At 34.6% G+C, this 12,895-nt stretch overlaps 1 protein-coding gene across 1 annotated transcript; it reads right to left on the bottom strand.

Annotated features, from left to right (window-relative positions):
• Positions 1 to 1,538: 1,538 nt before the first annotated feature.
• On the bottom strand, positions 1,539 to 3,486 carry LOC145987802 (uncharacterized). Its single transcript, XM_083122512.1, has 3 exons — positions 3,453 to 3,486; positions 2,091 to 2,335; positions 1,539 to 1,725 (listed from the first exon to the last, which is right to left on the bottom strand). Exons 1-3 carry the CDS (start codon positions 3,456 to 3,458, stop codon positions 1,623 to 1,625), a joined length of 354 nt encoding a protein of 117 aa, XP_082978638.1. The 5' UTR covers positions 3,459 to 3,486; the 3' UTR covers positions 1,539 to 1,622.
• Between the last annotated feature and the right edge of the window lie 9,409 nt (positions 3,487 to 12,895).

Here is a 12,895-nt window from a genome sequence, read left to right as displayed (position 1 = left end):
GGGTGAATGATGAACTGATGAAATAGGTGACACACAAGTTCACGTCCATGCCTTACGTATAACACTGAATGGTAACAGATCTATAATTTTGTGTAATTATTGTTCATTAGACAACTTTCTACTCTTAGCAACATACCTAGGTACACGCAAGTATACTGCAGAACTTTCAGTTATACCGTGCTATTGTTCAAATATGTTTATTATTATTTTCATTTCTGTTAGAATATTACTTCGATGATTTTGAAAATAAGCTTCTGGGTAGATTTGCGCTGATGCCACATGTTAGAAAAGAGATGCGAGAGCGGCACAAAAGTAGCTGGTCCCCCCCCCCCCCCCACTGTGTGGCAACGTCAACCGGGCTGCGTTTTTTAGTTTGAGCGTCAGTCCGACCTCTCTCCTGGCACTTTTGTTTCATCCCTGATCTTTCTAGCAAATACTGTCAGTTTGTATCATATGGATTACAAAGACCAACTCTACAACGAGATTTTCCATTCTCTGAAACCTCCCAACACATGGGGTTGTGCTCCGACGTGGAAACAGCGCAAACTTCTGCCACCCGCCTAATTTCGTAGCCGTGCGTTTAGTTGCATGATTGAGCGGTTGACTTCCTATCTCACTAACAAAGTTTACAGGTTCAAGTACTGGTTTGAGCCTGTGTGTATTTTCCAGTGTCCTATTCATCAAGTTCATCAGCAGATAAGCAACATAAAGTAAGACAAATTGTTGCATAACTTTTTGTATTAAAATTAATCAACTTTTAAAATAATAGCAGTGTGGGAGTACTTTATATAAGACTGTCAAGATTTCTTCATAAAAGGTAAGAAGAATTTTCAATGAACATATTAGAAATTATTATGAGGAAACCAATAAGCACTGTTTTACCTCTTTCTTGTGACAGTTTTATGTTTTCTTGAGTTGTTGCGATTGAAGTGAAGATACATCCTTGTTAAGGTATCTGTAAAAAACAGTAGACTATCGAAAAACGTACTATGTTCTTTTAAAAACACATAGGGTTTCAAAATTTGCATCATAGTTTAAAATCATTCCATGACATAATAGTGAATTTAAAAGATTTTTGGTTTAACATACAATGGCTGCATTTCTTGTATCTACAACTATACAGAAAGAGTAGTAAATCGCATCTGTTCGCTTTGGAGGACATTGTAACCTCAGGTTTTGATTTAAACTGAGAGATTAACATTGCTTCTACAAGTAACAAATATTTATAGACTACATATGTGTGTGTGTGTGTGTGTGTATGCGTGTTCGCGCGTGTCTGTGTATTCGTAATTTGGGGGTTTAAGGGGATATAGTAGACAAGAAAGTTTTACCCTGGACCAAATTCTCATGCAAATTCCACGACATATGGCTAATTTCTAAAAATGCCAAGCTTGTAGCTCTTTAAAAATTTTGCATGAACTAAAATTAATTGAGCCAAATGATACTTTCATGATTGCAAACTCTGAAATTCTGTACTTATGGGCGAAGCTGGTTTCTTCACCAATTGAGAAAGGAAACAAGGAATAGATAATTACATTAGATTGAATATTTTATTTATTTACATACTGAAGATTTTGTGTTCTTACAACTCCAATTCAACAGCGGAAAATAAAATCAACCCTTTAGATGGTTCCTGGAGCTGGGGCGGTGTTGATGTGTGTGCTGCCAAGAAGATGTCCTGGAAGGGGGGCAGTGTGGACAGCGCCTCTGGTGGCAGCTACGTATCTAGAAAAACGAAATAATACATAGTGTTAGTGCATTTTTCACAATTATGGAAATGTCAAATATTGAGGATTTCATGTTAAAATAATTTAATATCTTCAGAAGTGGATATCATTATATTCTATCTACATTTATTTTCAACCATCGGAACAAAGCATTTTATTAAGGCAAAATAAAATAAAAACTAATGTACACTTCTCTTCTAAATGAATTACTTCATCATGCTTGTAAATTAGAAAAATCAATTCTACTTTAAAAATACATTTATCAAGATTAAATGTAGAACCGCTCACTCATAATTCTCTCTTTATAACTGTCGTTGCACATCTGTGTATATTTTTAATGTATTAACAATAGCATAAACTTACGGGGCACCAGCAACTGGGGCAGCAATTGGGGCTGCAAGAGGAGCGGCGAGAGGAGCAGCCCATTGAGCGGCGTAAGGAGCGGCGAGAGGAGCAGCCCATTGAGCGGCATAAGGAGCGACTACTTGAGCGGCGATAGGGGCAGCCAGTGGAGCACCAAGGGTCCTGTAGGTGGCGATTCCTGGCAGAGCAGAAATCAAACCGCCTGCAGAAGCGGCGGCCACAACGGCAAGAAGAACAATCAAGAACTGAAAGTAAAGAGGTGAGAGAACGTAGTAATAAGTTTTCGAAGCCTTCTTGTTCTATCAGTAGAATTTTTAATTATACAAGCATAGCATTTAAATATTAATAAATGCATTCATGTAACAATGTTATATCAGCACTTTTTTTTTTTAATTTACGCTGATTAATGTGATGCATCCATAACAAATACATAAGGTTAGAGTGGATTGTGAGGAACATGAAAACATTATTATGATTTCATTGCCAGTTTCATACTCTTGAAGTGCAATTAGTTTGACTCATTTGATCACCATTTACCACACCACTACTTTCATTAACTGATAACATTTGTCATTATTTCCTCAATTGCTGATGATAGTTGGTCAAATTTTGAGTTACAAGAACTTCTAATATAAAGTATAAATTCCAACTATCTTACAACATTGGTTGAAAGTTTTAAACTTCGTGCTAACATATACGGTATATCTAATTTCTTGTTCCTGTACACATGCAAATAGTATGCAGGAGTGTTATATATAGAGATAGTAAAACGTTAAGTGGTTCGAGAAATGCTTTTGTTGCAATCTGTTCATCTTACATGAAGGAGAAACTCATTAATATTTATGAGGTAGAGCTTTCATTGTGCGTTCAACAGCCATATCAGAGACGCAAAATGGCTAAGTTATTAATTAACCAGAATTTAACATATCTCACTAAGTTAAAGATACTGTATTATCCCCAATTTTGACAAGATCGTGGAATTCAATATGTTGGAAATAATTTCATTTGAAGTAAATATATAACACAAACATTGAAGTAGATTTACTCTTTATAACTGGTAATATGTACGAAGAAATAAGTCTGAAAGTAGGAAGCCTTTGCAACAAAATTTGGTATTGATTCTTAAGGTTATTTGCATGTTGCTTAGACAAATAACTCTGCACTAATTGTATTTCTATAATTAAAGGGCAAATGGTAAAGAAAGTCGATCTCTATATTGTGTATAATTGGGATTGGCAAATTTTTATTTTACTTGGAAACATGTAAAGTTCCTCTGAATGTTTTAAGCTTCCAAAATAATCTCTCTAATTTTGCCTTAGTGACCAATTATCCTGCACAAACTATACTCGATATCCTTCTTACCTTCATGGTTGGTGAGGGTATTGTCTTCTGTGTTCCTGAAATGAACTGCAGTAACGATCGAAGTTGGTGCAAGCATTTATATACCTGTGCGCCAGGCAAACGGCATTGAACGAGGTAATGACCTTCTCTTTATTCGCAGACATCCTGCAGACGCGAAGACAGGATAATGTTTCAAATAGTTGGAAGTTCTGGGCGTGGTCTAACTGCAGTGAAGGTATTTATTATACAGAATAGTTAGTCTTTTGTCTTCCCTTGTTCTACAATTTCCATGCGGAAGATAAATTTGATTTGGATTAGAGGAGTGATGACGTGCAGAAACTAGAATGTTGTGTGTAAAAATCACGGGTTAGAGACTCTATGATTGAATTGGCTTTGTCATCTTTCTTTCCTATCATGTTAACAACGTCGGTTAGATTACGGACCGATGAAAGCAAAAGAGAAAGCAGTTGGAGGTGATGTCCGTTCCTTACCTTAAATGTACAGCCAAAGGCATAAGAAAAGTGATACCTACATTCTGAAATGCTTGCTAGCCAGCATGGCGTTATGTGTATTGCCTATCTATTGCCTATCAATGTGTGAACTTCGGTACAAAGACTACGACCGTGATGTTTAATGCAGCGTTCTCTTTACATTTACGGGAAAATCTAATATGCAGTGCGTTTCAAAAGTCACGCAATTCTAACTCTGAAAACTTCTAAATCGAAAGTTGTAAAACATATTTACCTTAGGTTTTCTATGTTTCGACGTATTTGTAGTAGTTTTAATTGCCAACGTGTGCCGTAGAGAAAACTCTAAGATGTAATTAATTAATGGAGGAAAATTTAGGATAAATATTTGTCCAGAATGATAATTTCGGGAGAGAAGAATAAATTAGCAAAAGGCAGTAATTCGAATTTGTGATTGACTTTATGGGTTCGGGAATAGCAATTTCATGAGCAAAGTGGCCACATTCCGCCATCTTGGAACTATTATAACGAATTTCTACGTCCCTTTCCACTGAGAAACACAAATTATATATAATTTTCTATAACGGTGCCTATTGAAATTGACCCATGTTTTGCAGATATTTGACAATTTACCCCAAATCTTGGGCGTTTAGCATCCCCCTTTCCAGTCTCAGTATTTTGTCAGTTTATTTTATGTTTAATGTCTCTGTTCTTCATCACAACCTACGAAGAAAATGGCACCAACTGCTGCTATATTCTAACCCAAAAGTGCACAAGAAAAAACGTCATAATTAGGAAGCGGAATTTTAGTTAAAAACATTTTTTTTTCACTTGCTACAGAAGTCGACCACATTCGGTAGGATTGCAGACCAATTGGCTGCAATGTAATATGCGAAGTCTTATTTCACATAAAAATGCATCATTTTACCTTCAGCACGTAACACATATTTTTAGGGAAAGAACTTAAAATGTACATATTTTAAACATTACAGACCTAATAAAGTTTCCGAATTACTTTGTGTAAACGCACATGTTGGAGTTAATGCATAAAATATGAATTATTTTGCGATACTTCAAGATTTATTAAAATATGGTTGTTTACAAAATGATTTGGGGGTTCTTATCTGCAAATCCAGAATTACTGGAAACTTTCACACAACTGCCTTGCAAAACAATGAAGAATCTTTCAGATATATAATCTGCGTGGATTTTGAATGGACTATTTGAAAATATGTTTGTTGTTGTTCGTTATAATCAACAGAATGCAACTAGCAACTAACGTGCCAGTGTCACTGGAATTTCACCGCGAATACGGGAAGACAGGAAGCGGCGCTTAGAGGGAGGAGAACCCGACCACCACGTCTACCTGGAGAAGACCACTAGCGTTACATTTAAAGGATTCGGCCCAGATAAAACTAACTAAAACTTAAATAAATTAAACTAACAAGCATGTTTGAAAATTTAGAGTTTCTTGGGATAAAAATGATAAATTAAACAAAGTAGCCACAAAAGTAATACAAATACATACAGACCCTCTATTTTTTCGTATTTAAACAAACCTCCCTCTTACTCCCGGGAGCTTAACTCCCGAAGAACCACAATACTTTTTCAATAGTTAGCACACTAAACTGGCATAAAACATCCCATACCTAATTGCTGCTGGATACCAGTTTTTTCCCAATACACTTAAACGCAAGTTATATAATGCTCGAATCTTATTGAAATACTTATCTAATTGAAAATGTATAATTAAACTGAGTAACCAACTAACAGTAACTTAATGTGTGTTCGTTGTATTTAATTCATGTAATTATTATACTGTAACTATTTAGTGTGATCATATTCTTTGTGTCATATCATTCTGCAATATTAATTATAATTTTATCTATTTAAAATCAGATGTTAATATCTTATGGAAAATGTACGTAAATAACATACACCCTTAATATTAAAAATATATAATATCAATTTGCAAATGACATAAAACAATAAATACGACTTGTTCGGGACACCGGAATGGTCTGGACAATCTTGGAGAGAAAGAAGAGACAGATAATAACTAAATAATATAGCTATGTAACTGAATTGTCTATTCTTATTATATATATATATATATATATATATATATATATATATATATATATATATATATATATATATATATATATATATATATATTTATGTTTTTCTTTGTTTGATGTACATGTATGTAATTGTATGTAATAAATAAGAAAACAATAAAGAAAGGAAAACAAAGTGGGGAACCGATAAATTCAGAGCAAAAGACGTCCTGGTCTATTTAAAGGCACCAGGACATAAGCGCATACCCTCGAATGTAGGCGGGTGGAGGCGGGCTGCTTCGGGGGTTCCCCTCTTTATTTATTCTATCGTTGCACATGTAATATTAATTATTTTTGAATTTGAATTTGAATTTAAAATTTTGGGTGCGTGAGCACTAACGCTATTTTGCACCCGTCACATTATACGGGGTCCAGCCCCTTATCGTTACAAATCACAACTCTAACGTTGCAGAACTAAAATCATAAAATATTAAAATGTTCTGACTTTCGTTAAAAGCTGAGGCTGCAAAGGGGCACTCAACACACATAAGGACAAAAGAAGAGAACAATACAAACAAAATTATACTAGCCATGGGGCCAGTCGCCAGAGCATCGTTAGTCTTCAGTCCAGGGTGTACTAACGTGGAAGTGAGGTTGACATTTGGGTGTTCTACGTGGAAGGTCACCCCTTACACTCCGTAATATTAATTAATAACAAAATTAATTAATTGTTGTGTAAATTATATTGATATAAACGTTTATGTATTCAAAATGCTTAGAATAAATAAAGATTATGTGTCACTGGTATCTATTTATTTGCTTCACAGGGATTTTGAATAAAAATAGTTTTGTATTTTAGCTACATAATATTTCCACTGTCTTTACAACATAAAAAGGTAATATTTTTCAGTTTTTTAGATCCTAAAAATCCGTTCCCTAGTCATTATAAATGCCACGAATATGCTTAGGATTAGGTAAAGTGATTATCATTATCATATGATTATCATCTGAGAGAGATACAGAGAGATATAAGAGATGCATTCCGCCGTTGTAGGAGCGGGTAAGGCCTGTCTCAAAAGCACGAAATACATTTTATACATTTTAAGGATCTTTCCAGTTGTGTTCATATATTTCTTCGTTGTTTCAAAGACAGGACGAAAATACTGATGAAATCTAAAAGTTTCAAACAGTGCGGTGTAGCGGTTTCGGAGCATTACTCTGATCGTGTGCGTCAGATTAGAAACGAGCTAAAACCTCATCTCGAAGAAGCCAGGAAGTGCGGTGACAGTGCGTTCCTTCGTTACGATCATCTCGTTGTTAACGGTGTGCGTTATTCCTTGCAACAGTGCGAAGAATATGCAAGATCGCGTTCCGTTGAAAGAAATATGGCAACGCAGGAAATTCCTGGAAATGCATCTGTGAATGAGAATATAAGTGTCGAACGTGAATCACGAGTGTCTGCTGCTATCCCCACCCCAACACCACGTCACCCCCGGCTATCGAACTGCGAGGATTCCAGGATGCAGCTGAGGAACCGAAACAAGTGAGTCCTGTGGAGTGGGAGATCGGGTGAAAGGGGAGGTAAGAATCCGTCGAGCAGTGACCTAGCATTAGAAACTATCACCATATTTCATAGCAACGTTCAAGGTTTGATATCAAAAGCGTCAGAGATAGATATATTTTTCGAGGAACAAAAAGAAAACAACAATGAAATTACTATTTTTTGTTGCACTGAACACTGGTTAGCGAAAGATGAAACAAAGTTTAATTATATTGATAATTTATGTATTGCATCTAGTTACAGTAGGCAAAATATAATAAGAGGCGGGTCTTTAATTTTCACTCAGAATGAACTTAAAAGTAACGTAGTTGAAATAAAACAAGCTGTTGAGTTCTCTGTAGAACAAGACTTCGAATGCGCAGTAATTGAAATAGCTATTTACAACTTATGCATAATATCAATATATAGAACGCCTAGTGGAAACATGGATGTCTTCTTAAATAAGTTAACATTATTACTAAATCTCGTAACAAAAAGCTCCAAAAAGAATATTGTTGTTTGTGGAGATTTTAACATTGATGTAGCTAAAGACACTGCAGAAAAAAATAGTTTTCTGGATGTAATGAACTCTTTTGGTCTGTTTCATACAATTACAACTCCAACTAGAATCACCAAAAAAACAAAAAGTACAATAGACAATATTTTTACCAATATAAACGTTAATAAATATTCAGTAGAAACTTGCATAGGTTTTTCTGACCATGATTCTCAGCTTATTAAGGTAAACGTAATAGAAGACAAGCGAAATCATAAACCACGCGCAAAATTCAGATTTGTCAGACCCACAAACAATGATGAGAACATTTCAAAATTCAGAAAAGCGCTTATATCAGAAACATGGGATTTTATAAACAATATGGCTGTACACGTAAACGAGAAATTCGAAAAATTTCTTGATACTGTAAGATACCATTTTAATAAATGTTTTCCCATAAAAAAAGCACGAGTTCACAACAAAAACAATTGCCTATGGATAACCAAGGAAATTAAAAATCTTAGCAAATTAAAGCGATCATTGCATAAACAGAGTAAATATGCAAACAGCCCTACCCTTAAAGATCATTACAAACAGTTCAACAAAAATTACAAGAAAACATTAAAACATTGCAAACAATTATATGTTGATAAAAAGTTGAATAATTCAGAAAACAAAACTGCAGAACTATGGAAAATAGTTAATCATATTACAGGTAAAAAAACGAACACGAATCAAGATATCATATTAGAAACAGGTAATGTAATAGAGACAGATCCGCAAAAAATAGCTAATACTTTTAATAATTATTTTGTTAATGTAGCACTTAACCTGCAACGTAACATCAGCGTAACGGACACATACAAAGAAAAGTTAAATAACGTCAAAAGATCTTTCACGCATTCTTTTTATATGACCCCTACTACAGACGAAGAAATTTCCAACATAATTCGAAATATGAAAAACAAAAAGTCAACAGGGCTAGATTCAATGCCGATTAACGTGATCAAAGAGGTTTGCACGTACATTAAGGAGCCCTTGGCTAAATTAATTAACGAGTGTATGGAAAATGGCAGCTTCCCAGATTGTCTAAAAATATCAAAAGTAATACCCTTGTATAAGAAAGGAAATAAAACAAAAATTGAAAACTACAGACCAATTTCCTTATTGTCAATTTTTTCAAAAATTTTCGAAAAATTAATCTATAATAGGATAATAAAGTATGCAGAAGATAAAAAGATACTCATAAAGCAACAAAATGGGTTTGTGAAATCGAAAACAACAAAAAATGCCATTTTTTATGTAATTGATAATATTCTTTCCTCCATAAACAAAACGTATTCTGTTGTTGCAATTTTTTGTGATTTATCAAAAGCGTTTGACTGTGTGAATCATCACTTGCTACTAGAGAAATTAAAATACTACGGAATCCGCGGTCTATCAAACAAATTAATAGAATCCTATTTATCGAATAGAAAACAGAGCGTTGCAATAAATAGCATATCCAATAATGGGACGCAAACAACATATTACTCCGAATTGAAAGATGTGGTTATTGGAATCCCCCAAGGATCGATACTAGGACCCCTGTTGTTTTTATTGTTCATAAATGACCTTCCAGCAAATGTTGATACCGCCCAAATTACTCTTTTCGCTGATGATACTACGGCTTTGGTAGATTCTGTTAACGATGTAACATTAATTCAAAAAACGGAAGAAGCTCTTACTGAACTACAAAGCTGGTTTTCAGCAAACAAACTTTCTATGAACAACGAAAAAACTAATATAATAAAATTTGGTGTATCTAGAGCCAAAAACTCTTCTATTAAGCAATATAATTTCACAGTAGGGAATGCCGTTATAACAGCTACTAACAATACAAAATTTCTTGGAATATTTATAGACCAGTGTCTAAACTGGAAAGTTCACATAGATCATTTATGCAAGAGGCTAAACACCGTATGTTACAAATTAAGAACCTTAAAAAATAGTTTCAATACAGTATGTTTGCTAAATATCTATTTCTCAAACTTCGAAAGTATTTTGAGGTACGGTATCCAATTTTGGGGAAACTCGGCTCAATCGCAGAGGATTTTTAAAATTCAAAAAAGAGCATTGCGTATTTTGGCAAATGCACATAAAACTGATACATGTAAACCGCTTTTCAAAAAATTACGTATATCAACACTTCCAAGTCTGTACATACTTGAAACACTTACTTTCATACACGAAACAAAATCGAACTATCCAAGGAACATAGACACTCACGATTACAATACCAGACAAAAAGATAACTTCCACATTCCAAAAGTTCGGCTAACTGCATTCCAAACAGGACCTTTTTACTCAGGCATCCAGTTATACAATATATTACCAAAAAGTTACAAAAATTTTGAGAGAACCACAATCTTTAAAAGTAAAGTGAAAAAATTGTTATTGGAATACACATTATATTCAGTTCAAGAATTTCAAGAATTAACTAACTTTATAAAATAAATTTAGATTGTATACACTATATAACATGTACTTTTACAGCACTAGTTCACTTCAACAAATAATTTGTCATTGTGTGTTTTACTATTATATTATGTTATATTATTATTAAAAAAATTGCCAAATTGATGTATAGATATATATATGTGCGATGTCAACATGTCTTTTGTAATGTACATGCACCAATGCCCCCAGGGGTACTATCGGTGTGAAAATTGCTCAATAAACTTAAATAAACTTAAATTAGTTTATGCCGCTGTAATAATTAACTATTTTTTCAACTCGAATAATCATATTTATACATTACTGGTTTCTGATATACTGTATTTACTATGTAAGTACGTACGTAATGCTCCGTGGTCTACTAACCAAATGTGGGTATCAGGAGGTTTATTGGTTATAGAATGGGAAATACTTTAGGTTTGAAACTATTGCCAACTCAACTTGTACATTTTTGACAAGAAAATTAGCATCCATGGAAGTTGAGCTCCACTCCAGTCTCATTCTCAACAAAATAAGATATTGGCCCTTTTAGATTTAAGCCTCAGAAATATTTGTGTGTGATTGAGTGTGAGTTAACATAGGCTTGTGCACGGGACGCAAGGGTGACAATTGCCATCCCTAATCATGGACGTCCGCAGATTTTTTCCAGGAAGGGACAAGCAAAGTATTCTTTCCGGGGTAAACGAGTCATATTGCCCCCATTAGAGTGTTGTCCCCTTAAAAAACACCATTTGAGTTGGAAATTATCAAGTTCCCGCATCCTCATTATAATAAAGTGTGAATTATGTACTTTTAGGTTGACGTTCATCCTTGCCTCCCCCTTCCGGACTTCCATGCCCCTATACACTTTCACCCAGAAAATTAGTGAAAAGGAATCTTATCCCAGTTATAAAATGATTATATTCTCTTAAAGAAAATGTAGTATTTTTAAGCCGGTAAAAGTTCCAAATATCTACGGGGGAGGGGTGTGAATTATTTCCTACAAAATATAACTATCCCGCTTCGTTCTCTAGCAAATTTCTTGATAATAACACTCTCAGATGCTTTATTCGTCAGAGTTATGCTCCTTCTATGTTCCTGTACTTATATATATACAATACGCCTAAAATTGCAAATCATGATTCTCGGTGTGTCTGGACACACACTACATACGCCCCTGTTTTGTACCCATCAATGCAATATCATAATGTGATGGAATGAGGTTTTCCTTCACCCGACTGAATTTTCATCAAGGTTTTTGATCTACGCACGCCTATGAGTGAGTGAGTGAAAAACATAGAACATAGAAAACGTACGTAGAACTTTGTAAGAAACAAATGGAACTTCCTTTGTGAAGCTTGCATTTAATATTCTTGTTGAAATCGTACGTATATGCCTATTTGTAAAGAATAAACACATTGGTACAGCGTGAGGAGTTGAACATATTTTTGCAGTTTCCAGTAGCTAAATGAATGATTAAATTCATATCCAAAAAGTAAAGATGAATGAAATTAAGAGTTAAAAAGCATTGTAGACAGTCTCGCATCCCTCCCCCTCCTCAAACCAGCAACAAGCACTCGGGTAGAGCAGGCTGTAATTTTCTGCTCGTCTGCTCATCAGCTGGAGAATGAATCATGCACCTTTGTCTCACCTTTCTGGCCCAGCGGGTGCTACATCTGACCAAGCTGCATGGACATGTTAAATTGTGGTTGCCAATTTCGTGACAAATTAAAATTTGTCTTTTGTAATCGTGTTTAGTTAGACCATGCAAAAAGCATGAGCCAAAGTAAGATTTGCTAGAGTTGCGAATTCTTGTTCAGTCTTTGAGAACACTTTTCTTCCTCCTTGTGAATCCGACTTCAGCGGCGCAGGGTAGTATGGTAAATCTTTTCGAAAAGAGATTTCCGATAAGCGGAAACAAGAGTGTAACAAAACAAACGCTGCGTGCATATTATTACACCTGGTGTTTAACACTTTTGATTGCTTTATTGAAGTTTACTTACTCTCTATTAATGCGTTGTCCGTATGTGAACGTGTAGACAGTTAAAATTATTTTGAAAGAAGATCTTACCTTCGTATATTTTCTTCGATGGTGATGATGGGGTAATTTTTTTAATACGGCGTGAAATATGAATATTATTAAATATATAAAATCTTAAGTTTTATATTTATTAGAATTGGAAGTGGTCGGAGAAAACCGTGTATTTTTAGAAAAAAACGGGAGTTTTTTCCGCGGCTTTTTTGCCTGGGCCTTTTTCGACTTTTTCCCAATTTTTTTCAAATCAATGAAAATACATTACTTGGTTACATTAATCATATTTTATAGCTTTCATTTATCTCTCTACTGTAAAAAGAAGACCATATCTAAATTTAAAGTACAACTTTCGATATGGAATTCATAGCTAGACATAGCTCGGATTCCTTTC

The sequence above is a fragment of the Lepisma saccharinum genome, chromosome 1 (assembly GCF_977018435.1).
Source record: "Lepisma saccharinum chromosome 1, izLepSacc3.1, whole genome shotgun sequence".
In the NCBI taxonomy this organism is placed as follows: Eukaryota; Metazoa; Arthropoda; class Insecta; order Zygentoma; family Lepismatidae; genus Lepisma; species Lepisma saccharinum.
The sequence above is the reverse complement of the archived record's forward strand: the minus strand, read 5'-3'. Positions and strand labels throughout refer to the sequence as shown.

Excerpts from the sequence above, each read along its gene's own strand:
- LOC145987802 (XM_083122512.1), bottom strand. Across the intron at positions 1,726-2,090 it reads GCCCCAGTTGCTGGTGCCCC|ATACGTAGCTGCCACCAGAG; the intron begins GTAAGTTTATGC and ends TCGTTTTTCTAG.